This window comes from Eleutherodactylus coqui, chromosome 5 (genome assembly GCF_035609145.1).
Source record: "Eleutherodactylus coqui strain aEleCoq1 chromosome 5, aEleCoq1.hap1, whole genome shotgun sequence".
Taxonomy (NCBI): Eukaryota; Metazoa; Chordata; class Amphibia; order Anura; family Eleutherodactylidae; genus Eleutherodactylus; species Eleutherodactylus coqui.
Window position 1 is genome coordinate 98,687,611 of NC_089841.1, and position 27,935 is coordinate 98,715,545.

At 44.0% G+C, this 27,935-nt stretch overlaps 1 protein-coding gene across 2 annotated transcripts in view; it reads right to left on the bottom strand.

The window, feature by feature from the left end:
• SSBP2 (single stranded DNA binding protein 2) overlaps positions 1-24,376 on the bottom strand; it is a 182,069-nt gene extending 157,693 nt beyond the window's left edge. For both annotated transcript variants that reach the window (XM_066602954.1, XM_066602953.1), the window contains exon 1: positions 24,239-24,376. In XM_066602954.1, coding sequence (XP_066459051.1) covers positions 24,239-24,294 — 56 coding nt within the window. In that variant the 5' untranslated portion in view covers positions 24,295-24,376. The remainder of the gene's footprint in view (positions 1-24,238) is intronic.
• Positions 24,377-27,935: the final 3,559 nt, after the last annotated feature.

The following is a 27,935-nucleotide window of genomic DNA, read 5'->3' on the forward strand; positions in this document are numbered from 1 at the left end:
AATCTGCTCTGACATTCCCCCTCATAACCCGACATCGTTCATACCACTATATTCCCCACACTGTGTATACCCTAGTGCACTTCATACCCGTTATATACACAGATCTATACAGCTTTATGTATAATACCATTATACAGAAGAAGCACTTCTACCTCGTGTCAGCCCCATTCCCTCATAGATCGTAAGCTCTTGTGAGTGGGGCACTTCATATTGTGTGCAACATCTGATTTGTTCGTGAATCCTCCGATTCGTAAAGTGCTTCGGAATATGTTGGTACTACATAATACGCTAATTTTATAATGTACACACACGACAGCTTCTGAAAAGCCATCTCAAAATGTGATTTAACATATACACCGAATTTGTCTTATCCCGCAACATTCAGAAGGATGTTAATTATACACAGCAAGATCAACATCTGAACTTCTAACATTCATCAAACATGAGCAATTTAGCTTTAGCAGACAACAAGTTACTGGTAGACACAGTAAAGAAAGAGTGGTCAGATATAGGGGAAGTTGATGGATGACTGATAATCCCATCAGCTTCCTCTTCCTCTGGGAGACTTCAAAGTACTTCGTCCCCTATTTGTCAGTTGATGATTTACATAGCATCCGCAAAGAGATCACTAGGGTTAGACTTCCGCTCATGAACCAAAGCCATGAGTTACTATACAGGGCAATGACAGAAGCAGAACAATGCCAGAGATGAGGAAACATGCAGCTCCAACGGCAGAAGAGTCATCAGATGGAACACACTTCTTACTACAATGTTTGTTAGCATCGTTTATACATTGGCAAAGTCTAACTCCATTGAAAGTCAACTGACATCTCTAGTAATGGCACTGATTTGTACCAATGACTACTATGCTTTGGCTTCATATCTTAGCAGATCAGTAACAGTATGTTCTCCGCTTCAAGTGTTCATGGGTTTCATTCAATACCGACAAAACCACATACCGGTAGATGGCCAACTAATCTATGGAGCCTGCTTTACGATATATTCAAAACTTACAACAAAATATACCTACGTGAAGCCCTTTATTAAGAAATTACACGGGCACAGAGTTGGTGGAACTAAATGGCCACAGAGTTCTTAATTAAAAAGCTCAAAACATCAAATTTAACTTTAAAAGCATAAACTTTGTTGAAAATAATGAAGAGTCCAACCATAGACTCCGACTCCCATAAGTTACAAAAGACAGTCCATCTATCAAAGGAACGACTTTACCCCAGCTTTAATCAAAAGGCCATGGCACTTAAACATCACAGGGAAAGAAGGGAGGGGGAAGTTCTATTTTCACAGCTCTGGGTCAAGACTGGTAACAATGCCAGTCACCAGCCTTGACCCCAGCTTTTATAACCCCAGTCACATGTGCACCGCAATACCCTGAGGAGCAGCGAAATCTGATCCCAGCAAGAGCAGGCAATAGTTCGAGGACTTGACCTCTCAACTGAACCATCTCAAAGATGATCAGAAAAGCGGTATAATCTCCTGCCTAAACTCTGAAAGGCACAAAGGATGTCCATAATCTAATGCGGAAGCCTCCTGAAGCCCAGGTTCTTGCCATGGACCCTTAGGGTAGCTAATTTCTAATAGGTAGCACTAGAGAAATAGGTTCTCTTTCTTCCTGGAAGGAGAAATGATATGCATATATGAAAAACATAAAAAAAGTTAGCCAACGCTCAATATCCCCTTGATGGTGAAAGATGTGATCATCATGTACCAGGAGCAGAGTCCTGAGAAGAGAAATGTTTCTAGAGGTTTCTCAGTGTACATTTGCTCTTTTGTGTTTGCCAGTGCTTAGAATAAAACCCACTTCATATTGGCCTCTCGCTGTTCCCATTTGTCGGTAAGGAAATGAAACGTTCTCTGTGTAGAAACAGCTTAACAGGACGACACGGCATACACAAGCGCTCGCAATTCCCTAACCTAGAGGCCGTTCCTCAGGAGATAAACATGCATCGGCTTCTTGTTCCGGCGACTGTCGTGGTAGCAGGAGGTCATTATCTGCCTGTTTGACAAGCGCCGTGAGGGTCAAGCTGTAGTCTGCGGAAGATCTGCCCTGAAAATTGTATTTAGTCACAAAACTGGGCCAACAAGTTGAAATTTTTGTTTTTCCCTGTTCCTTCTTTTCGAGGCTGAAAGTCTAAAATTAAAGCAGAATGGAGTGAAATTTATCCTAAAGATTCCTGCCTCCAAGTCGTACAGATAACAATGAAGGGAAGGGGGGGGGCGTATTTTTGTTAGTGTGTCATTACAGAACGGTTGGACATTTCTTAGCAATGGAAGCGAGAATTTTTTTTTTTAAATTTCGTACATGAGGTAAATAGATTATGAAAGTCAACACATCAGAATAGGAGAATGAAGAACAACAGATGGAGGCCTTTAAAATTTAGACCCAAGTAATACTATGAGAGGTTTCCGTTTACATCCAGATTAAATGGAAAGTGAAAGCAAATAAGATTAAAACATAGAAGGAAAACTGTTTACAGGCGGATATGAAAGACCGCAGCGCCATTTTATACGGAAAAGGATCGTTCAAATAGGAGGACTGCAAACAACTATGGAAAGTGTACTAGTTTCAACGTATAGAATTTTTTGCAGGTGGCAAAAGTAAGCTTTAAAGGGGTTGTCCCGCGGCAGAAATGTAATTTTTTTCTCTTCCCAGTCCCCCTTCTAAAGCAAACATACTACACTACCCGTGGAAAGCGTTTTTAAAGAGCGTTTCTACTCACCATTAGCTCGTTTCATGAACTTATAAAAATTCTTCTTTCAAGATGGCCGCCGGTCCTTTCCCAAGGTGCACCCCATTTTTGTCCCATGGTGCACTGCGGGTCTTCTCCCATGGTGCACTGTGGATGTTCTTCAGCTGTCTGAGCTCTATTGCCGATTCCCGCCACCTCATTGGCTGATCGGCACCATGTGATGGGGCGGAGCTACGCAATGATGCTGAGAAGGGGGAGGAGCCAGGATGCAGCTCGTGAGAAAGGAACTTACAGAAGGGGATTCCTGTCTGCGCAAGCCCGACTGTTCGTGCGACCAGAGAAGCAGTTTGCTCGTCGCCATGGAGACGGGGACGCCAGCACCGGAGGGGGTAAGTGAATAACTTCTGTATGGCCAATATTTAATGCACGATGTATATTACAAAGTGCATTAATATGGCCAAACAGAAGTGCTGAACCCCACTTGCTTCTGCGGGACAACCCGTTTAAGTTGGGAGTATTGTTACTGTCTGCAGACACTCGGCCTCGTTTATGAAAACAGTCTATTGCCCACAGCAACCAATCAGAGCTCGGTTTTCATTTCTAAAACTGCTGTTGAGAAATGGATGCTGCACTGTGATTGGTTGTTATGGGCAATACCGACTGCAGCAGATTTATGAAATGGTCTCGAAGAAAAATGGTCTTTGTCGCCCATCATAACCAAATCACAGAGCAGCTATTACTTTACCACAGCACTATGAGAAATAAAAGCTGCGCACCAATTGGTTGGTATGGACAAAGACGGGTTTACTTCTGGACAGTTTCATAAATCTTCTCCCAGAGTTTTACCGCTGTTTTTTTTTTTTTAATAAATGAGGCCCAATGCTTAAAGAAATGGTTTCCAACCTGTGGCTCTCTCTGTTCTGTGAAACTACAACTCCCAGCATGCCCTGACGACTGTAGGCATTCAGCCAATGTTTATCTTTCTAGTACTTTTATAGGAAAGAGTGAAAGTTGTGTGAAAAAAAATAAAATTATATCCAAAATAATGGTGACAGAATAATTTTGGAAATTTTTGCCGATATGTTCCATTTGTAGTTCAGAAGTTATCAATAGGGAAGAATTGTAATACACTAAAGTGAAAGTACGCCAATGAGCCAATCCTAAAAGCTAGACGCTACTAAACATTTAATCTTCCTTCAGGAGAGGGATACAAAATGATAGAGAGATTTCTTACTGCAAGATCACTTACATTGTGGGAAACACGGGACTTCGAATTACTTTGTGCCTTAGGGACCAAGTGATTTTCATTGTCACACTGCAAGATTCATAACTTGTAGACATAGTCGTAGGAGGGCATTTTTTTTATTTTTTATTTTGTGGGACTAGCTGTATTTTTTTTTTTAATAGCACCACTCTGGGTACATATAATGTATTGAATAACTAATTACATTTCTTCGGGAAGACCGTTATTAAAAAAAATAAATAAAAAAAAATTCCGCCATTGTTTTTGTTCTTCGTGTTCACCATTCGGTCAAAACATGATGGCTTTATGTGGATCAGTACAATTACTTCGAAACCAAGTTTAGATTTTTTATTTCTCTTTTTTTTTTAAATCAAATTTTGCACAAAAAAAAAAAATAAAAAAAAAGAAAGATTTTTAGAAGAAAAAAAAAAAAACCTCTGAATCTGTATTCGCCGCATCTTTTTTTTTTTTTCTATTCAGCAACGGAGCTATGCAAGGTCTTGTTTTCTGTGGGAAGAGTTTGAGCTTCATGTGATTTTTGTATTTGGGAGGCAGTCAAAAGAAAAAATTCTGATATTCCTTTTTAAGATTTTTATGGCATTCACAGTGCGTGAAAAATTAAAACGTTTTCATTGTCTGGGTCATGAACATGGTAATACCCACAGCATGGGTTGCTTTTTCTAAAAAGTCTTTTGTATTTTATCCATTTACAATGTTCATTGAACTATTTTTGACACCATCTTTTGGTCTCTGAAGGGGACTTGAAAATGATCGTTCGATCGCTAGGACAGTACACTGCATTACTTATGTACTGCATTCTGCAGAGCCAATGAGAGCAGCATATTAGACTCTGTGTGAGGCGGCGTCTAATAGGCCAAGTTACATAGCAGACCTTTGTCAGGTTTCTGGCTGCCATGAAAACACATTGGTACCTTGTGATTGCACTGCAGGGCGCCAACGGGTGATAGAAAGAACCCTCTCCCCGTGTTATCTGCTTACATGCTGCAAAAATCAATAGATTGTGGCATGTAAGGAGTTAAACTGACAGAATCTGAGGTTTCTTCATTCCTGGCTGTCTGTAATCAGTCTTAAAAAGATACATGTATAGGTTTAAAGCCCATTATTGAACTCAGCAAAAAGGCGTATTGCAGTCATGGAAAAGTTAATTTGAAGCATGGAATATCTTGGGTGATCGTTATCTAAAACATTACATCTACAAGTGTTTACCATCGTGGACTTATAAAAATAAAAACTTGAAGCAGTAAAATAAAAAAAATAAAAAAGGGGGGAGGGGGGGAGAATTCAAAAAGAATGGAGCAAAAGTAAAGCATATCTGAATTGACATACAATGACCATAATGATAGGAAAATAGAAGAACTCTTCAAGTTTGTATTGCACCTTTCAGACGTTCGATGTGCACACAATTGGTGACTCAGAAAATGTCAAATTGGTGATCCAACTCTACCCGGACGCATTCTGGCAGATCCTGTTATGGATTGCACTGCAGTGGAGGTGCGTTGTTTTAGGTCGTCAATTATCACCAATGGCGCCCACATCAAACATCTGCAAGGTGCATTATAAACTTGAAGAGTTCTTCATCTCCTCATGTCATTCTGGATGTTGTATGTCACTTCCTGTAGGAATATATTAGCTTTTACTTTTCACCACTTTTTTTTTTAATCACCCTGTAATCCGCGGAACAACTGATCACCTGGAATCATCCATTTTCGCTTAAATAGATGCTGTAGCGAACAACCCGAAAATTAATCAGATCGTTAAGGATTACAGAGTAAATTATGCCAGTGATCTGTTAAAGTAATACACAATTCATACAAAGGTGCGAGCACACAATCATTACCTGCCGCTGCTAACGTTTGTGGTTTAACGTTAATTGCTGGGCTGCACCTGGACTTGCAATAGTATCAAGCTGCAAACCCAGGTGCAGCCTGGCAATTAGCAGTAAAATGTGAGCGATACCTGTGGCAGGAAGGGCTTAACAATCTCCATGCTGTCTAACAATTCTGTTCATCTCACGCTTCAGGGAAAAAAAATAAAATAAAAACTCAAGTATTATATATACACATACTATGTTTATTTATACACGCACACACGTGTATATATATTATCTCAATTTATTCTATTACAACACAGTCTCTCTTATACAGACACTGCGTTCAGTACAAGTTCTGTAAATCAGATCGTGAGCTCCAATGGGTCAGAGACAGTTGCGAGCGAGGAAATTCTCGGCAAATTGCTGCCTAATACATTGGAGCTCTATAAATAAAATCGGATGATGACAATAATGGAGTCTCAAGATACTAATGCAGCTTTTAAAATTTCTTAAATGTTGCATTTTTGTGAACAGGCTATAAAATCTTGTATATATATGAACTGGCGAGAAGAATATTAACGGAAACGAGAAGAAACATAAAAATGTATATACAATTTTGACAATGACAGAAGCCTTTAAATTTATAGGCCACATTGCAGTGCTCACTCCCATCTGGTGTACTAGGCCTAAGTAGCAGGGGTCCAGATGGGCCACAGAATTTCCGTACGGACCGTCTGCATGGAAATTGCATGGCATTTACAGTAGCAAAGGGATTTTGAAAAGCTCATCCACAAGCTGGGGAAGGAATCCGCACCAAAGCCGTGCCGAAATGGACATGGTGTGGGATTCAATTCTGCAGCATTCCAAATTTTATCACTGCGGAGTTCAGTTCCCCTCAGCAAGCGGGGGAATTCCACACAGAAGCACTCGATAAAACCCGCTACAAAATCTATCCCAAATGGTGCAGGTTCGGAGGCGCTCTGCTGCAAATCAGCCCCGTGCGGACCAGCCTTAAGGCAACACAATAGGTGTACAAGTATGCAAGAAAATCCACAACAGCAATTCTGATACCACTAATGCCACAAGGGTATATTCACACAAACAATTGTTCCTTCCGATTTCTGAACCGAAATTAATCGGAAATAGAATACATTCATTTGGATAGCAGCTGCGCCATTTCATCCAGTAAATTCCAGCAAAATGCCGGACTGCTGGCTGGAAATCAAATAAACCCAATTATAGTCAGTGGGGTTCTGGTTCTGGTTCTGGGGGAACGGAACAGTGCCGACCATTTGGCGGGGGCGTTTTCCGAACGAAGCAGGAAAACAGAATCCCGAAACGCTGATGTGAAGCACATAGGATATTCAGAGGTCTCCCTACATTGTTATTATATAAAATGATGATTACATACAATTATTACAATAAACATGTCACCAGAATAATTGGGTAAAGAATTTTTAATTAGCATAGACATTTCCCAAATATTATGCAACACATCATAATAAAATAACAGGTTGTACATGCACTGACGGACACTTTATTAGAGACAGATGCCCTTTCCCGATGGGAGCGACTCTGCATGAAAATTGGTCCAGTGACCCCGAAGTGCAGAATAAAAGCAAAGGAACAAAATTTCCCGTGGATCAATTTGAGTGTAAATCCACATTAGAAAGAGAAGATCAAAGAAGGGACTTCAAATGAGGCAGGAATAGAGCTAGACTTGTCGCGGCCACGATTTCTTTCATAGACTCCAACCTTGCAGGGTAGTTTTATGCAGTGGTGTGGAGAGTATACAGAGAATGGCGTGATCCAGCAAAAGAATACACAACTTTGTCAACAAAAGGGGTCAGAGGGGGATGCCAAGAATCGTTCTGACCAATAGCTGGAGCACAATTGAACAAATTACAGCCGTATACAACACCAGTGCTCCAACTTACATGTGCGAACACACAACTCGCTGTTTCTTAGATCAGAGGACAACCACTTTGAGTGCCATTGTTACAGAGAAACAGGCAGGTGAGATTTCAGTGGGGAAAAGCGTGCAGAAATTGGATGACTGAGCAGTGGAGATACATTGTCTGCTCAGACCAATCCAGATTTCTTTTGTACTATATTGATGGGAGGGTCAGAATTTGGTGCAAGCAACATAACTTGAAGAAACCTTCCTGTAAGGGGTGAACTGGTCAGACGGGTGGAGGTGAAGGAATGGTTTCGAGGCACAACATCTAGTGGACTCTCTGCCACTATGAATTGCTGCAGTTCTGAAGACCAAAGAAGGTCCAAGCGCCGCTAGATGGACGTTTCTAATAAGGGGGCTATATAGTGTTTGACAAAATGCATCCATCTATAGGAGAGCCAGTCTTAGGACACCATCAATTAAGTAGGAACATAGTTGTATAAACTCAGAATAAAGGAAGACAGCATGCATACACATAAAGGGAAATGCAGAAAGGAAACCGAAAGCGATGAGAGGAGCGGCCAGGTTAGGAGGGATGTACCAACCGGGAGATCAAAATGCAACTGGGGAAGCAAAGGAAACGCTGGATTTAAACAGCTATAGTAGATCACAAAAACATAAAACTAAACCAAGCCACGTAACCGATGAGGTGTGAAAGGGCTCTGTAAGCCAGTCATATCCATAGACGATCCCTGGACCAGACATGTCAAGAATGGCCATTTTATTTCCCCATTAGTCAGTTTAGTTGACTCTGTTTTCTAAAACTGGAATTTTGTAACAAAAATGTACCAAAAAGAATATGGTTTTCGCACAGTGTTTTTTTTAATGCGACATTGCTGCATTTAACACGAAAGCCAATAGGACTTTCTAATATTAAAAACGCATGGTGATTTTCGTGCAATGCAATTTTAACATTACAAAGCCCTATTGATTTTCAGGTTAAAAAAACAAAACAAAAAAACATAACGCACGCACACACGGGTGAAAAAAACAGTAGGAGAAAGACACTAGTGTGCAGGAGCCCTTAAACAGATGCACTGTATACACCGGTCAGCGTTAGTTACTGCTGGTCAGTAATGCAGTGGTGAACCTGGCCAGTTGATCCAAGTCCCCCTTGCTTGTTAGGGACCCATTACACGGGCCGAATTAGGACGCAGGATGTACCCGAATCCGTATGTCACTTCATGCCAAAATCTAACAGGTCTAACTGCAAATTTGGATGCAGAATTGCAGGCAGGTTTATGCCATTTTCAATTCCACATCACCATACGTTTTCCTGCATGGCACCGAGACGCGATGCCAAGTTGGAAACAAAATCATGGCATAGTCTATCTTTCTGCATGTTCTCGCATTGCAGACCCATTGTTTTCAAAGCAATGGGAGAACTCCGCAATTCTCTGCAGAGGCAGTGACAACGGCACCGGAGGATCCCTGCACCCCAAAAGGGATGTCAGTGGGTTTACTATGAAAGCGCCTCGCATCCTCAGGGCTTGCATATGCATATCAAGCGCAATATAGGAGCAGGATTCATGGCCCGATATTGAGCTCAACCACGTGAAGTTAGCCTAAAGGACCTTTCACATGGAAAGAGAAAAAAAAAAAAACGAAAAAAAAAAACGCCATAGTTGTGCTGAATAACGCATTCCGCAGTTAAAACGCTATAAAATCCATACTAGTATACAAAAATCCATATCTGCCCCCCATCCTGCGAACAATTCTATCCTGGGTGGGCGGCGATCATGGAATCCGCTCATGTGAGACCCCCCTAAAATCAGACTTCTCTGGGAACAAGCTGTGGATCCTTGTGAACCAGATTACATGATGATAAGTAATTATTCCTCGGACGTTCTTCATTGACTGCAAGCAGATATCTTGAGACGCTGCAGAATAAAAGCATCAAGTGCATCACGTAACTTTTCATTCTATGAAGGTTTAGCCTTATTTGCATAAAAAGAGAGAAAACCCCTTTAATGTGACGAGTGTGGTTTCTTCTCTCTGTCATATTGCCAAGTGTTACTTCTACTCTTCTCTCGGCATCCATATCCATGACGGAAACTACGGAGTTTGCACAGCAGCTATTATTATCTCCCTAGGAGCAAAAAGCTGAAAACCAGCAAGGCCATATGAGGTACCAGGGTGGTGCCTTTACAGTGCGGTTAAAGGGGTGGAGTGGGAGGGTCAAAATTAGGAATTTGTAGGACTGGAAATACATGTGCCAATGTGGTGTCACAGGAGATAAAATTAGAACCGGTTTCTTGATTAGACTTCACAGGCAACGATCAGCATTTTCAGGGGTTAAAACAGGCAAGAGTTACCATCGGAAATAACTCTTTCCCACATAGAGTGTTTCCATGGCAACGGGAAATCTGGGTGGAGTTTTACTTCTTGTACATGATATTGGCAAACAGCATTCACCAATGTTACCGTATGTTTCCAGAAAAGTCTATGAGTGATGAGAATGCTTCTGTAGAGAATATGGCCATGTCCCCTCAGTACAAGTCCGCAGGCTTTAAGGGTCCATTCACACACGGCACATTGGTTACAGAAATTTCTGCGTTCCTCCCATCCATCTGAAAGGGTTGGCATGCATGAAATGGATTTTCTGCAGTAATTGCTATATCAAATCTAAGCCCCCTAATAAGCCAGCTGCATTTTGCACGACTTAAAAGCTACACTAACATGTGCCAGCACAAAGACCACTTTCACGCGGCCATGATAAAAGCAGTATATTAGAGCCACAACGTCCGGACCCTCTGCGGTTCTACATAACAGAGCTCCTACCACAACTGGAGGTTACACAGCGCCGCTCTTGTCTATGGACTAGGTTTGGTATTGCAACTCTGTTCCGGGCACACTTTTTTTTCCTAACTTTAGACAATCCCTTCTATGCAGCTGCCACCATAGAAAACCCTTTCTGTAATGAATGGTTTCATGGCAGTGATCAGCTCTATATAGAGAAGGCATGGGTCTGCCAGAGCAAGAATTACCGCTGCTTGGTACAATTCTGTACTGTGGATCATAGTCAAGGGTTCTTAGCAACGAGCATGCTACGCTTTTGTAACTACTGGACAGTCATTTAAGTCCCTGGTCCCCCTTTACAAGTCACTGGTCAGACCACACATGGAATATTGTGGACAGTTTTGGGCACCGGTACTCTAGAAGGACATATCTGAGCTTGAGAGGGTACACAGGTGGACTGAGGTAATAAATGGAATGGGTGGACTACAATACCCAGAGAGGTTATCAAAATTGGAGTTATTCACTTTAGAAAAAAAGACAGCTGAAGGGTGACCTAATAACTATGCATAAATACATCAGGGGAGAATATAGAGATCTCCATGCTCCATTTATACCCAGGACTGTGACCATAATAAGGGGGCATGCTCTACTTCTAGAGGAAAGAAGGTTTTTACACCGACATAGAAGGGGGTTCTTTACTGTAAGAGCAATGAGACTATGGAACTCTCTGCCTGAGGACGTGGTGATGGCAAACTTGATAAAAAAGTTTAAGAGGGGCCTGGATGCCTTTCTTGGGCGATACAATATTATATGTTAGAATCATTAACTCAGAAGGGCTGGTGATCCAGGGATTAATCTGATTGTCAGATTGGAGTCAAAAGGGAATATTTTCCCTTAAATGGGGAAAACTGGCTTCTAACCAATTGAGGTTTTTTGCCTTCCCCTGGATCAACATTGGAGGGAAGGAACGGGGAGGAGGGTAATAGGCTGAACTAGATAAACATATGCCTTAAGGCCCATTTAGAAAACGATTATCGCTCAAAAGCAGTCTTTTGAGTGATAATCGTTGTATATATCTGCACTAACCGTGCAGTTTTCGTTAAACCGTCTCTTCTCGTTGTTCTGAAAGACAACGATGAGCCTCATCAGGGATTCACAGCGGGATACAGCTGATACTATTGTTGCAGCTGTATCCCGCTCCCTGATGACAGGCTGAGCAGTCCAGCTCTGCTCTCCATACCCCGCACGGAGCGCTCGGCTGCATAACAGCCGGGTGCTCCGAGCAGAGAAGAGCTGGATGCAGAAGACAAGCGGGGACATCTTTTGAGCGATAATCATTGTGTCTAAATGGGCCTTTACATCCTACATTACTGTACTAATCCTTAGAAACCAGGTTATCCTGGATCCCCGGGGTCTAGGACAGAGAAGTGATTAATATCATTATCCCTGGTGGTCTTGGGCACCCTCACAGAGTCTTCATGTTCTTCTCAAAGCTTTCATAAATGAAGCTCAAAGTACATAGTCAATTTGCAAGCATCAATCCAAGTGACCTGTAAGGTTATGGTCCCAAGGGCTGTAAAATAAAGACTGCATCGAGAAAAATCTCATTCATTACAATGTAACAACTAAGACTCCACCACCATTTATTTCTTTAGGTTACTATAGAACCTTTTTTCAGATGCTAATAAACCTGTATCTATAGCAGACACATCACTGACTGAATATTAGAAACAAACTTGTTGAGGTTACTCCATGCCAAGCTGCGTCAGTCACAAGTAGTAAACCCAAGTGTGGCTTCTATTCAGGGGGATATTCCAAGTATTTGCCACTGGTAATGATTAACCTGTCAGGACTATTTATCGAGAAGCCCGGCTTCTGGGGCACATAAATTAGCTGAATTACTAGGAACAGGCGCTTACAACAAGGCAAACCGATTGAGACATATTGCAGTACTGACATGCTCAGGCCATGTCTCACCCACTTATTGAAACGGAGACTCCGGTCCCATTAGAGGGAAGAATAAAACCTTCCCAAAATGGAACACCTCACAATTAGTGAAAGTGTACTGAGAACCAGCTATGGAATTTAAGGAAAAAAGGTGGGGGTGTGGAGGGGACACTAATGGTTTGCGGCTTCCTACATATTCGCAGGTTACCTCAAACGATGTGCTCGACCTTTAGGAGAATAAAAATTGGAGTAAAAAAGTTACCAATAGGTGGCGCTGCAGCTACATAAAATCACGCTACAAGTGTACGATAAGTCCTTCTCTTAACAGCGCTCTCCATTCGCAAAAAACATGTTTTCCACCGCTGAACGCAACGAGCCAGCTTGAATCACTACAACATGCTGAGGATGAGGAGATCCTTCAGATATAACACTCATACAGCTCTGTCACAGTAGACCTGGTCCGCTACAGCGCCACCTCATTTTTTATTCCATCAACGGCAAGCACATTGTCTGAAGTGGCCTTTATCCAAATTTTGTCTTACTTTGAGCAGCAGAACGCCATTCAGAGGCCTCTGGGCTAGGGTGAAGTTTAATTTCGCTAGCTGTGTAGTTGTGTTTCACACAACATACCATATAGACAGTTGCGTCACTGTCTATCCGGGAAAGTCACAGAATGGATGATCAGAAAGGCAACAGAAGCACAGAACGGTAGTGCATCATCAGTGCTAGATAGAACGTGGTCAACCGGTTTAATCGGCACAGATACAACGCGTTTCAAGTCCGAACCAGCAGGAACTCAATGTCTTGCATGCATTCAATAGCGGCGGTCATGTTCCGCATTAATCGGTACACTTACTAATAAAAGGCTCGGTAACCACATAACCTTAGGGAATGAGAGAGAGACTTGAAGACCACCTTCTCCAGAGAAGATACCGTCAAAATACTTACCAACTCCCACGAATTTAGTAGAGGTGTTCGAATCCAGGAAAATTCTTATAAACTTCTTACGAGATGGTATAAGACACCTAGCTAAATTAAAACCTACGACCTGGGGGAGTCCTGCGTGTATAGCCACTACACAAAAATTCGGGGTGCTAAGGGAGCCATGTAGGAGGAGAGAGACGCTAAAGAACCAAACCTTAAATTACTCATAAAGCCAACAAGGTTTGCTTCCAACTTTTCCCCCAAACTCTTCCTTTACCAAGATGCAACAGGATATTATAAACGTTTCTTATGAACTAAAATTAAATCCTCAGAACCAGACCTATGTACCACAATGCTTGAAGAATGTTTGCTAAAGATCTAGTATCCTATTGTATCCATCACAGTATAACATGCATCTATGTCTTACCCCACTGCTGAAAAAGTTAATGAAAACATCTTGAATTAAAACTTACGACCTCAGACTGCTGTTGGCGCTGTGGCCCTAATAGCGGCTCTCTGCTACACATCTGGTGGAAATGCCCGATGATTACACCTTATTGGTCACCAATAGTAGAACATATCAACAAAATATGCTCAATTCACATCCCATTATCCCTAGTAAATATCCTCCTGTGATAACCGCCCGCCTATTTGTACCCCTCTAACAGAAACCCACCAACTTTCCTGATTTCTGCTGCTAAACTCCTAATCCCGCTTATGTGGCGCAGATCTGAGGCACCTTCTCTGTCTCAATGGGCAGAGTGGGTTTCACAACTGGGCCGCTTTGAAGAAATTGCAAACTGGGGAAATGGTACAAGACACATTTTTAAGCATTTGGAAACCTTGGTAAGCTTGGGTCCATGAACGTCACCCCATGCACTCTACTACATCATACATCCTCCACATACTCCCCCAATGCTTCCAAAAATCCATCCACAAGTGAAACCCTGAACGTGTTTGAAGAATTCAGATAACTTTCTCATTTACCACATAACAGCGGCAGAATCTTTTCGATTGCCAATCGGTTACCTTATTACCTTGTTTTCTGTTTTATCTTAAATCCAAAATATTATTATTGCAGGAAAGTAATGACCTCTTCTATACTTAAAGTTGCAATTTGCTTTGTATTATTTATGTTAATAAGTAATTAAACTTAAAATTTCTGTCTGGGACCTGCGTGTTCCTACTTCTTCCAGGTCTTTCAACCTGAATATTAAATGTAACCTGTATTTTCATACAGTGAGTATGTATATAGATATATATATATATATATATATATATATATATATAAAAAATTTAATTTTTTATTTTTATTTTTTTTATTTTAACAAAGGCCCTGTCCAGAAACATGTATCAGAGCTGATTAAACTAGTTGACCACCTTATACCTGGACTCCATGCAGTTTGTGCAGATGAGACTCCATTTCCTGCCACCTCTACCAAGAATGCTAAAGAATCAGTAACACTTGGCACCGGAGGTTACAGCTTATAAATGGCATTGGGGTAAAGCTGGCCTTAGGCCGGCTGTACATGACTGGGTAGGATTCCAGTTGAAGGATCCTGCATCAGAATCGGACCCTGTGCCCAGCTGGTGACCCCGCGTACCTGTCAGTTCTCGGCCTTTTCTGTACTGCGGATGATCCAGACGGCTCGCCGGCGGACATGTGCGGTACAAATTTTCCTGCACCATCGCTAGGCAATAGGGCGGGTCCTGTTATGCTTCTACAATGTTCATTGTGGAAGGGCCGCAGGTCGGACAACTTCCATTGACCTCAATGGAAGCCATCCTTAGGGATACTGCTCAAAAATAGAGCATGCTGCGATTTCTCCCACGAGCAGAAAAATTGCAATTGGTTTCCGCTCGTGTGCAGGAAAAAAAGCGCTTTTCCATAGCATGTTTTGAGCGGTATTTGCTGTGGAATCCGGAGGCGGAAGCCAGCCCTGGAGCCTACAATGCAAATATGCCCATGTGCAGCCAGCCTTAGGGTGGATGGTGCCTTGTGCAGTATATTACATTGATGCCAGTGTCAAGTAGTGCCCAAATAGTTGCCTAACTAATACTGCTTCATAAATTTACCAATAAATGTAGCTGGATCTAGCACAAATGCCATTCCATAAGTTTGGGCACAGAGTGTGGAATTATGGGTGCAAGTGTTCAGGTCATCCGGATGAGTGGTGCCCTCTTCAGCAGTGACAAATGATATGCCCTCTGCACAAGTCGCATGCCTAAAAGGTAAATCCTGCATAAGGTAAGGCTTTAGCTTTTGCTGCAGCTTACTTACATCGAGATAGCTGGAAATCTACAGTCATCAAGAGGCGCATGTTGCTTCTGCTATCCCCCATACTTTGTTAGAGCTCTGCCTGCCAAGATTTACTACAGTAGCTTATCAGAAGTTTGAATTCAGAAATGTATATCCATCTATCTTTCCAAGAAAGCTGCAAGCAGGAGTACCAGGCAAGAGCCACACAGAGGCGAATGTGCCCGAATAGGTGGGGGTCCTATAGACCGTCTGTTCTAGCCAGAAGTAGCTCCAGCTTAAAGCGATTGGGACTCTCGGTTCTGTAGCGATTCCAGCAGGTAGTAACACCTTGATATCACTTTCTCACTGTCATTTAATCAACACACCATTTCTATGTTCACCATTTGTAGTACTTTAGGTCGTCTCAACGCACAGGAAAGATGTATGATCACATGGTAATTCAGCAGAAAACACTATCTATGGTCCATCTGATGGAAGCGCTACCATTCAAGTGTCTAGCCCAGGATGGATGCCACGTCTGAGCTTCTGTGGACAATAAGTGAACGGAGGGCAGACTGGGCAAACAGAGCAAATCTACGAAGCTAATCGTTTTGGTTTCCAACTGTGGACACAAAGCAAAATGAAGAACACAAGTCTAAATTAATTGTTTTTCACACATTAACAGTAATACGAGAGATTCTGTGCAATTCTGAGTCAGTACACCACAAATGGATTACTACAGCTATTATGGTTGGTTGAACTGAGAAGAAGGGTGGCTTCACACACGTCAACCACCAGCTGAAAAAAATATTCAAACCGGGGACTTTGAGCAATAGTTCTTCCATGCAAACATGGGAAGGACAGGGTACTACGCAAGAAATTGCTCATTAGTTGCTAGTCCCTTTCTTTCAGCTAACCGAAAAGGAAGTAACTAGCGAGACAGTTCTTGCTCAACGTAAACAGGCAGTTGCTCATATTTGATTGACTGCCTGTTCCGTGAATGGATTTGAGTGGCCAGAAGAGATTTCCAGCACGCTTCACCTCCATTCACTGAGCGACTATTGCTTGTGTGTGAAAGCACAGGAGCGATAGTCACTAGAACGACTAGGAGAAATAGTCGTTGGAACGATTGTTGGGCGCTTATGTGCCCAACATCTATCCAATGTAAAGTAACCCCAACGCTAGATAGCTGTGGGCTGAAAGGCTGGCCGGCCTCATTACAAATAGCAGGTTTGGCCAACATTCATCTAATGTGTATGTTTTAATGGGGGGGGGGGGGGGGGGGGGGGGGGGTCGGGTCCAGCTTTAAAATTATTGATAGCTGGTCCCCTGCTGCTCAACTGTATTATTTAGCCAGTACAAAGTACACTGAAGTGATTGGGAACTTTTATATGCAATTCCAAACCAGACCCAGACCACTGCAGTAGGAACAGAGCTGTCTGCATGAGTGAATCAGCCCAGTAAATTGTAGAATAGTGTGGGTTAATGTAGACCCCCACCAATATCCTGTCAATAGTTTAAAGCTATACATTCCCTTTAACTGAGGCTCCAATTTGGAAGCAAATTACATATCATTACGGAGCAATTTTAATAACAGAAATACACAAAAAAAAGAGACTCCCCATGTCATGCATCCTCCCCTCGGGTGCTGCTCAAGGCAAAGCAAGTGTATAAGTTTTGCCCAGGGTCCCGACTGCAGTAGCTTAGAAAGTTCCAAGTACAGTAGTCCACACAACAGGTTACATGGAAAGCCATTCTATACAACAATATTTAATATTCATTATTTTATCTTGGGCCGCTTGTCTTCTTTATTATTATATTATGATTATTACATTCTGATACGTTCACTAATAATTCAATTCAGATAACGAGGCTGCAGGTTAACCAGCAACCCAACTACTTTCCAGTAGGCACAAAATGCTAATCATAGCTGCCGTTTAGTGCAGCCTGTATTCCGCAGTGTAATGTTTTTGCCATTTTTCCCCTTTAAATGGTCACATATCCTTTAAATTCTAAAGCAATGTCAACTGGACGGAGATTACATAATATTTGTTGTGCACCGACTCTGATCAAGTCCTGCATCAGCTCACGGTGACAAGTGACAAATGACTTGACGTGCTACTACAAATTGCACTGTAGACTGAAGAGTGTAATCAGCACTACTGGATGGAAGCTAAAAGTTTGATGCGATATATATCTCTTTAGAGAAGATACAGTAGCGTACTACATACATAACTACACAACATGTAACAAAGCAAACAAAATACTACCGCCATGCAGAGAACCAGAAGAAAGATGCTCCAAGGCAATTGATCATAACCTATACTTTCTCCATTCATGCACAGAAACAAACAACTACATGCTCAAGAATACCAAATAATGATCCACATAAGACAAGCCAGGCATATATAGGACAACCAGCAAGACTAATACAAACATAACAACCTGCAGGTTACGTTAGAGTTTCCCATATATAAAAAGGACAATTGCTTTTTGTTAGGCCGACTCTTATGATAATGTCTGTTGGAACCTTAGAAGTCAGCTGTAAAGGAACTCTAAAGCAAGTGTTCAGCTTCCCAGCAGCACCTCTACTGGAGAAATAAGGAGTTACATAGCAGTTACCATTGAAATTAATTGGCCGTTCACGTAACGCATGGATGTTCTGGGTCCTCCAGAGCACAAAATAATCCTGTAGTCACTATCCACTCTGGTTAATAAATGTTGGTCCAAAGAAGGGTACCCCCACCCCCACCCAAATAAACCTAGAATTCCTGTTATATATATTACATTTTTTTTTAAAAATATTAAGCATATCAAAAGTTCCAGGAGAAGCTGAAGTTTGATAATCAGTCTGTCTTACTTAAGGTTCATGCACAAGGCAGAGCCATATGCGCGGTGCGTGTACGGCGGCACACAGAGCCCCTATGGTTATAGCCATCATTTTCTCAGCATGTTTCATCAATAACAAAATAACACGTTTTTACAACAGTTGCTGAGAAGCAAATTGCAAAGCGACAAGCAATATGGCTGCGCTTCCGGTCGTCACTTTAAAAAAAAAAACTGCCACAAATAAATATGCCAATATCCTTTAGTAAAAGCAAACATAAATTAAGAGTTTGGTTACCACTTCTAATCCCAATTTATTTTCACATTTTGGTTTTAAACATTTGCATGATATGTGCGAACAACCCCTATGGGCATATCCCACGTACACGAAGGAGCTTGTGTAAACCGTCCTGCCTTGAAATTGCAGAATCGCAAGTACGCTATAGGTTAAGATGTTGCTTTTAGGGCAATTTTTACTTAAACTCATGCATCAGTGGATTTTTGAAGAAATTAAGCCATATGAAAATCACTGAGGAAATGTAGGAATTAGGACGTCCATTGATGGTCTCAGCCGCCCCCCCCCCCCCCCCCCACCCAGTCAACTTTACTTTATAAGGCCTCGACTACAAACTGCTGGAAAATGTGCAGTAAATGTAGAGAGAACTGGGTACCAACTACATTCCTGCAGTTTCTTGGTCACTTTAGATAGGCTCTAGTGCTTATAATATTGGCTTATGCAATAAAATACAGATATGAGTAAATTGGTAGGGGTCCGACTGCCAGGACCTCTATGATCACAGGAACAGAACTTCCTAGGTCCCCCATGCAGCAGTTGAGGATGCTGCTGCCCCATTCATTTCTATGGAACTGCTGGAGACGGCCAAGAACTGGACTCTGAACCACAGTTATTAGTAGGGGTCCCAGCTGTTGGAGTCGCACAGAACACTTATCTCCTATCCTGCGGATAGGGAGTCAATTACAATCTTGGTGCAACCTCTTAAAGAATTGTCACGGGACAGAGACAACGGGGCTGGCTGTGTGATTCTACAGCCCCAGCTTTGGTGACTCAAGCTCAGGGTCCACCCCACCCCCTCCCCCTCCTTGCCTCCCTTCCCATGAACAGGCTCTTCTAAGGTCTGGTTCCCGATACTCTCAATGTCAATTGGGTGTTCCTCTCCACCGACTCTATGGATATCAGCGTATCAATCAAGTCCAACTTCACCTGTTAAGAGCAAATAGCGGGGGCCACCCATTTGAAAGTTTGAGAACTGGACCCAAAAAGAGCCTGCTCGGACGAAGAGAGGAAAACTAAAACTGGGATACAGTCAGCAGGGCTGCAGGTGAAGAGCCATGCAGCCATCCCCGCTGATTGTGTTCCGTGCCAAGACCTCTTTAAACAGATGACCCTGTAGGCCAGGACCCCTTTTGATATTACATGAAGTCAATCAGACCAATGGCCGTTCATGTAATATATGCATGAGTGCGCCAGGGTGATATTCACCGCTTGTCAGCTGCTGTCCACTCACATCAGGGGTCTCAGTGGGGTGACCCCCCCGGGTGACCCCCCCCCCCCCCCATTATGTCCACATACCCCACTAACCTGATAAAAAAAAAATCATTACTATGAAAGAGGCAATGGCATAATACTCTTATGTCCAGTTTGGGGACATTTCACTGCTGCAGTTTGCTATACATACAAAACATAGCTACAAACCTGCAGCTGAAGTCACTGGGATTTATAAATCCAGATCACACAAGGAGGTTACAGGCTGCACATTTTCTAGGCCACACTGCTGTTATTTCAAACCACAACATGCCCTAACCCCGCGGTGTTCTGTGTGCCGATAAAAGAAAGTTTGCTTGTGGTTTTCACGTAGTACCGCTGAGTTTTTCTCCGAGTCCTGGGTATATTACCTAAAACTACTTATTTATGACTGTATTCACACATGCAGCTTTAACACAGATTATAAACAAAAGCCAGGAGTGCATCTAAAAAAGATGCAGAAGTAACGGAATGCGTTGATCCAGCATAGAGGGAAAGTCTCATTACAAGAGGACTTTATATCAACCAGGTTTTAATCTTAACAGTTTTTTTAAAAATGTTTGAACACATGCAATAAGCCATTATTGCTCAGACTCTGTAGCTCGATTACTAGCTTTGCTGTATAGATTTGGACAGAACAAGCAGAGTCATCTCGCCATCATTAGCCGGAGGGAAAGTTAACAGCAATGTTTACTGTACAGCCGAAGGCCTACATAAAGTAGATAGCAACACTGCTTACACAAATAAATACATATGCAGCCTCACAGGTCTCTAGGGAGGGGACTAGACTGCATTTCTTACTGAAGACTGACATTTTTCTTGCGAATCGTTTTCCATTCATTCCAGCTACCATTAACCCCACAGCCTATAGAGCATCTGGACCTTCAATGCCGTCTCCCCCAAAGAGACTCTGAAACATGCATCAACCCCTTTTTGGTGATAGGCGTAGCATCCCCTTCACCACAGGATAAGCGGGTTACAGGAAAAGGCGTTGCTGTCGGCTGGGACCACCAGTGATTAGCTTTAATCCCATACAACACCCCATTATAACAGCAATTCTCAAGATTCCTTAAGGCACAACATATACTTAGTGAGCATGATTATATTTACTGCAACATACAAAAGCCTTAACTGGTAACATAGCAGGTGTGCATCCTAGCCTCCCCATCATAGCGCTACATTACATCTTTTGTAGCATTTACTATTTTCCAGGCTAAGCACAGTAGGGAAAAAATAAATTCTCCTTTCTACCTGGAAACAATCAGCAAGCTGCTGTTTATGGATGAAATATTTTTATGTGTTTCAGCCTCTGTTCGCATCTGCACCAAAGACTCCATTCAGAGCTTCCAGGACTAATCCAGCATGAAGCGACAGACAGAAAAGTCCCGCACTCAGGACTTGTTCATCTGGTAAAATGCTGGAAAGGGCGACAGGAACAGAATGGATCCAGTTCTAGTCAAGGGGGTCATTTGGTTCCATCATAGAACAGAACCGTATGACAAGGGGTTCCATTTTTCCTGCTTTCATTTCGAAGATGGAAGATAGAATTCCTAACACGGAAGCTTTAGGGTGCCATCACACCGGGCGGAATATTCTGCACGCCGCTATGTGAAGGGTCTGTTGGTTCATTAGAGCCTTCAAGCCTCCTCATAGCTCTGGTCATTAAAAAAACACTTACAAAAACTAACACACTGGGGCAGATTTTGAAGTGGCTCTGCAGCAGAGTTCATCCTTTCAATTGAAGGGGAGGGCATGACTCACACTATGGTGGTCTTTCAATCTCCTTGTCAGGCACTCGGGCACCGCCACCTCCGACCCTCTATCGGGGTCATATAGTGTATCAGTTTTCCTTTTTTATTAATAGAAGAGCACCCCATGCTCTTAGTCTGATATCTACATAGTCACGTGTTTAGCCTGGTATACCATGGTTAGGAGATCTCTTCCCTAAATCTTGACTCAGAAGAATAGTAAACATCAGCACAATTGGCAAGGGAGAACAATCCCCAAGATTAGGGAATGCTTCCTCTCCTCACGGCTCCAAGATCCCATCCTTCTGTGATGTAGGAAAGTGTGATATACAGGGACGGCTTCCTCAGCATTAGGCAATGAGCCTAGCTGTCATGGTAGTCACCTTACCTATAACAAATCATATGCTTGCTGATGGTTTCCAAAGCTAGCACCGGAGGAGAACCGGGGTGGTGGGGGGTGTAATAGCCTGAACTAGATGGACATGGTTTTTTTTTCAGCCTAACATGCTATGTTACTATACCAAAATGAGCTTTTGTGGCACGCTCATGGAGGGATCTCAGGGTTGGATACATTCAGCATGTGCATTCTTGTTTACATACACACATGGTCCAAACTACACTACACTGACAACACTCCAACACTGCAACACTCCACAATAAACAACTTTTTGTTTTGCATTGTGAAATATGTTGCAAGCACATTATAAAATAGCTCTTTTTTTACTTGTCCAATATGTTTTAGAAGGCAGTTGTCATTTGACAATCATGGAAACACGGAGAACCGACTTTAAAAAAACTCAAATACAACAAAAGTTGTCAACTGACTACTATGGGCACTAATAGGTTAAAGGGAATCGGCTACCTCCATGCAGCACCATAAACTAAGTTATGGTCCTGTTAGGGTGACAGGGAGCAGGGTGAGGAATTTTTCATACTCACCGCTTCCTGCGATGCCAGCTACTGGAGATCTGGCTCTTTTCAGTGTCCCATGCACTCTCCTATACATATCTATGGGAGGCGCGTGCGCGGCACTGGGAAAAAGTTTGACATGCAGTACCGTTTGTGATCTGCAGTGGTGGGCGCTACAGGAATCAGGTATGGAAAAAAAAAAAATCCAGCGCCCGGCTCCCTGCTCATAACTTAGTTTATGGTGCTGTAGGGATGTGACAGGTGCCCTTTAAAGAGGCAGCCCAAGTATAAGGATTATTAGTATTTATTATGGTTGGACATGCTACAATATAACTAAGGAATCAATGCTTACCCCTCTCCTTTCCCCAGGAAGCAGCTCCGGTGAATCTCCCGCTGTCAGTGCTGTCAGGAAGTCAGATGACCATTATTGCAGCATCAGCGCCCAACATCCTGGGCGCCATGATGTCAGGAATGGGACGCGGCAGCCTCTGATTGGCTGCAGATGTCACCTAGCTTCTGGCAAGTGCTGACAGCAGGAGATTCACAGGAGCTGTCCGGCTACTTCCTGGGGGGGGGGGAGGGGGGGGTAAGGGAGAAGAAAGTTAAGTGTCTATTCTTTTGTTATTTTATGGCATGCACTTCCATTAAAAAAGGAAGAAGACAAATGTGTACTTGGACAACCTCTTCAAACTGCAACTAAAAATGAAACAAAGTATCGAAATGTCAGAACAGACAGGAACATTAGGAGGGAATGACCAATGGATAAAAAACAAAATACAGTAAATCTGCTTTGAATGGGGGAGATATATATATATATATATATATATATATCCCCCATATATATAGCTTTACACACCATATAGATCTGCAGACACGCAGAGCTCTGACACAGTCCACACACAAGCACTGACTGCCCAGATAGCAAGTGCATTACAAGGGTAGTAAAGCTGAAGGTAATTGTGAATGCAGTCTATTGTTCCCTGTAAGCAGCCATTCCCAAGTACGGGGAGCCCACGGCTGCCCCCACTAGCCCAGCTCCCCCAGGTCCGGCGGCTCCTGCTATGATGGGCGCATGGCCGGGACTTGGGAAGTTGTTACATGGGGCTGCAGCTCATCATGTCGCACCGTCAGGATTCCTTTCCCTCCAAGCATCGCACGTCCTACAACAAAGCGGCGGCTCCGGGCAGGCTGCAGCCGGAGGGGACTGGTCCCGGTCGTGCACCCCGGGATGTCGCACCTGACGACGGCGCTCTACATGCAGCAGCCGGGAAAGTTTGGTGCTGCAGCCCAGATCGGGGCGCGCACCCCGCGGTCGCCCGACGCCCGCTCACACAGCGCGTTCTGGGAAGCGCACGATTTGTGCAAATGTTTTGCACGACAAAGTTTTGCAGCGCCCGAGCGACGGGCTGCCTGGTGGTCGGTAGGTAGGTGGGCACTGCACCCACCAGCAGCTGCACGGGGGCGGATGGCGAGGAGGCAGCGCACTCACCTCTCTGCTGCCCCAAACTTACTTTCCCCCCTCCCCGCACCGGTGCACCGGCTGCGACGGGGAGAAGTTTGTGTGAGCCCCGGCCGGCGCCCCCTCCGCCCCCCGCACACGTCCCCCCGGGCTGGGCGCACTTACTTCTCCCTGGCCTGGCTGTCGGACGGTACGCTGTTACTCTTGCCTTTGGCGTACATGCTTGCAGAAAGCTCCGATTGTCACACACCTGTCAACCGATCACAGCCTCCCCGGGAACAACCCCGTCACCATGGCGACACCAGCAGCGCCCACCCTGATAGGCCTGCCCGGCGCCCGGCCCCGCCCCTTCGCTATAGCAACCAGTTTGATGGACGGGCTCTTCCCCCTCCCTCCGCTCTTGTGCTGCTCCCTCCTCCTCCCCGGCAGGACGGGCGCACACAGGCTGCCTCAGCCTCCTCCTCCTTCTTCTACTTTCCTCAGAGCTGGGGGGGGAGGAAGGGGGATTTGAAACCGTTCTAGAAGGATTTTTAAACAACTGGCTGTTCCGTGGAAGCGGCTGCCCGCCCGCCGCGGCCGGGAGATAGCTCACAGGAGGGGGCCGGGCGGGAGGAAAGTGCGGCCTGGATGTGAGGCGGACGGGCTAGCTGACAGTGTGCCTGCAGCTGCTGCGGCCTGTGGAGGCGCCACACTGCTGGACAATGTATAGAATCATGTACAGACAGCACATATCACACAAAGGTGCAGATACAGTGCAGGAGCCGGTGCCCATAACATGTATATTACAGGGGTTGTTGTTTACGTCTCACCGTCTACCCGCCCTGTAATAACACCCGCCTGTTATGCATCATCCCCCCCATGCCAGCCCAGAACCGGGTTCATATGTAACAGATTTAATGACATACAGAAATTTAATATCAATGGAAACAGAAACTCAAAAAGTTTTGTTGCACGGCGTCAAAAAATGTTTTCCGCCTCAGAGGTGATCAGTGTGACCCCCTCTTGTCACACATGGAGCCTGTAGCCATGTTGTAGGGATCACGACTGGCTGATGCAATGGCTTCGGAGATGGGTACTGCCAGATCATACATGGAGGGTGGTAAGAGGGCATATCACAAAATGTAAGGTCCGCAGAACGTGGGGGCCGAGGAAGACGTTCACTATCCTCACCACCTGCATGGCCGATCCATCTGTTTGGTAGTCACCGCTCGCTTCTGACTTCATTCTAAAAGTGGGGGGGAGACGTCCTGTTGGAAGACATATCTGTAGCGTCCAGGTCCAAATCGTTTCCTCATGGAGGAAGAAGGGGCCGTCCACTTTCCTGCAGGTTATAGCGCACAACACGTTCACCTTGAGGGAGTCGCGCTCCTCGTAGACAGGTGTCGTTTTCCTCCCCCAGATTCTGACATTACGTTTGGTAACAACGTCAGAGAGGTGGAAGGCGGCTTCATCACTAAAGACTCCATGAAGCCATCGCTTTCCATTACAGTTTGCATACTGTTGCGTACGTCGCTTCGCTTTGTCATCCGGTTTCAGGGTCTGTAACAATTACAACCGGTAGGGATAACATCACACACGTTTGAACAAAGTCTCCCACATGGCCGGCTTTGGGACGTCCAGATCTCTGCTTACTCTGACGGTGGATTTCTGAGTACTTTCCGTGACAACTTGCCTGGACGCGCTCCACTGTCTCCACGCTTAGGCTGCATCCGCACGGGCTACAAAATCTCCCTACAATGTGAAGCCCGTGGTTTCCAATGGGTTCTTTCACATGAGCGATGTTTTGTAACGAGATTTTGGAGGCAGCCTTAATGGTGGACGGATGGATGATTTTCTCTTACAGATGCAACCTTTTTCCTTAACATTGTAGCACCACTGGGGGATCTTCACTAAACTGTGTTCAACAATGACATTGCACACTAACAGACTGGTGGACATGAAAAGCAAGTACACAAACACTCTCCTGTCTTCATTGGAAGCCATTATGCCTCCTGTTCCCCTGGCAATGACTACAGCAGAATAAGTGTTTTTGGGCCTCACTTAGCTAAACTGTCTAACGGGAAGACTGTCTGTTGGCCAGAGCAACCAATCACAGTGCAGCTTACATTTTCCCTTAGCATCTTGAGAAATGAGAGCTGTGCTGTGATTGGCTGCTAGGGGCAACACGGACATCTTACTCTTGGACAGTTTTGCTTAATGAAACTTTTGAGTTGCTGTTTCTATTGATATCAAATTCATGTATCTGAGTGTCATTAAATGTGAGTTATGAGGGATTCACATCGGGAAGATCATTTGTAACAACCCTGTATATGTCATATTGAAGCACCAACATAGGCCGGTTTCACATCTGCGTTGGAAACTCTGAGTGGAGGTTCAGTCGCAGATCCGGCTGAAAATACTGGAAGAAAATGCAGCGCATGCAGTGCTTTATCTTCTGTCGAAAAGCGGGCGGGCCCCATTATAGCCAATGGAGTCTGTCCAGTGGATGGAACCTTTCGGTCGCGGGGATTACCCTTTGTGCCCCCGAATGGAGCAGGAAAGCGGAATCCCTGCCGCAGATGTGAAAGCACCTATCCACACACGACATGCTGTGGATTTTCCATCCAAGTGTTGAAAAACAGCAGCAGCAAAGTGGATGGGATCTGAACAAGGGGATCTGCACACTGCAAAAAAAATCAGTGTGTAAATTTTTAAAACCACAACATGGTAATTCTTCAGCTCCTTATCATGAATTTCCCTGCTGCTGGGCGAACCAGACCAGTAGAACCTGTTTAAGATCAAACTTTTCTAAAAGTTTAGTTCAGCACAAACCTGAACCAAACTTTTAGCAAAGTTCTAGCCAAAACCGTTCTACTGGTTCAGTTCACTCAACACTAGCCCTGAACACTGGTGTATAACTTACCGTGTTTGGGAGTTGTGCCCCAGAGGTTCAAGCACAGCTCGCATTGGACACCACACAGACACCACCACGTGCTATCTGATCTATGGACACCCCACACACTGTTTGCAGTGGACAGGATTGGTATATTCAGTGAGTTTTTTCATGCGGACCATTCGTTTGCCTTAAAAAAAAAAGAGCAGTGTGCATAGCCCCATAGACTATAATAGGTCTGTGTGCTATCCGTGAATTAACCTGGACAGAACACGGACACAAATACGCTAGTTAGAGATGAGCGAGCGTACTCGCTAAGGCAAAATACTCTAGCGAGTAGTGCCTTATGCGAGTACCTGCCCGCTCGTCTCTAAAGATTCGGGTGCCGGCGGGAAGCGGTGGGGGAGAGTGGGGAGGAACTGAGGGAAGATCTCTCTCTCACTCTCCCCCCCACCTCCCCCCCCCCCCCGCTCCCCCCTGCTCACTCCCGGAACTCACCGCTCTCCCCCGACAGCACCCGAATCTTTAGAGACGAACGGGCAGGTACTCGCATAAGGCACTACTCGCTCAAGTAGTTTGCCTTAGCGAGTACGCTCGCTCATCTCTAACACTAGTGTGTCAGAGGCTCTCAGAGTGTTAAATAGGATGTTTATGGCTGTTATACACCAGTTTTAGAACTTCTGGTTCGATTCAAACTAATTTGGACCGAGCCAAACTTTTTGCGAAAGTTTGCCGAACCAGCTAAACTGAACTTTTCAAAAGTTCGCTCATCACTAGATTTCATCCTTTGCAATGTATCCGCAGCAAATCTGTGATAAAATCTGCCTGTACGGGATTTACAGGCTGAAAAACCGGTGTGTGGCGCGACCTTCCAATGATGACAACTTAAGATGAGAAGATATACTCTGCTTCTGTTTTTATTGAGATATAAACCAGCAGTAAAACACATTTCGAGACACAAGGCCTCTTCTTTAGTAATGTTTGGATATG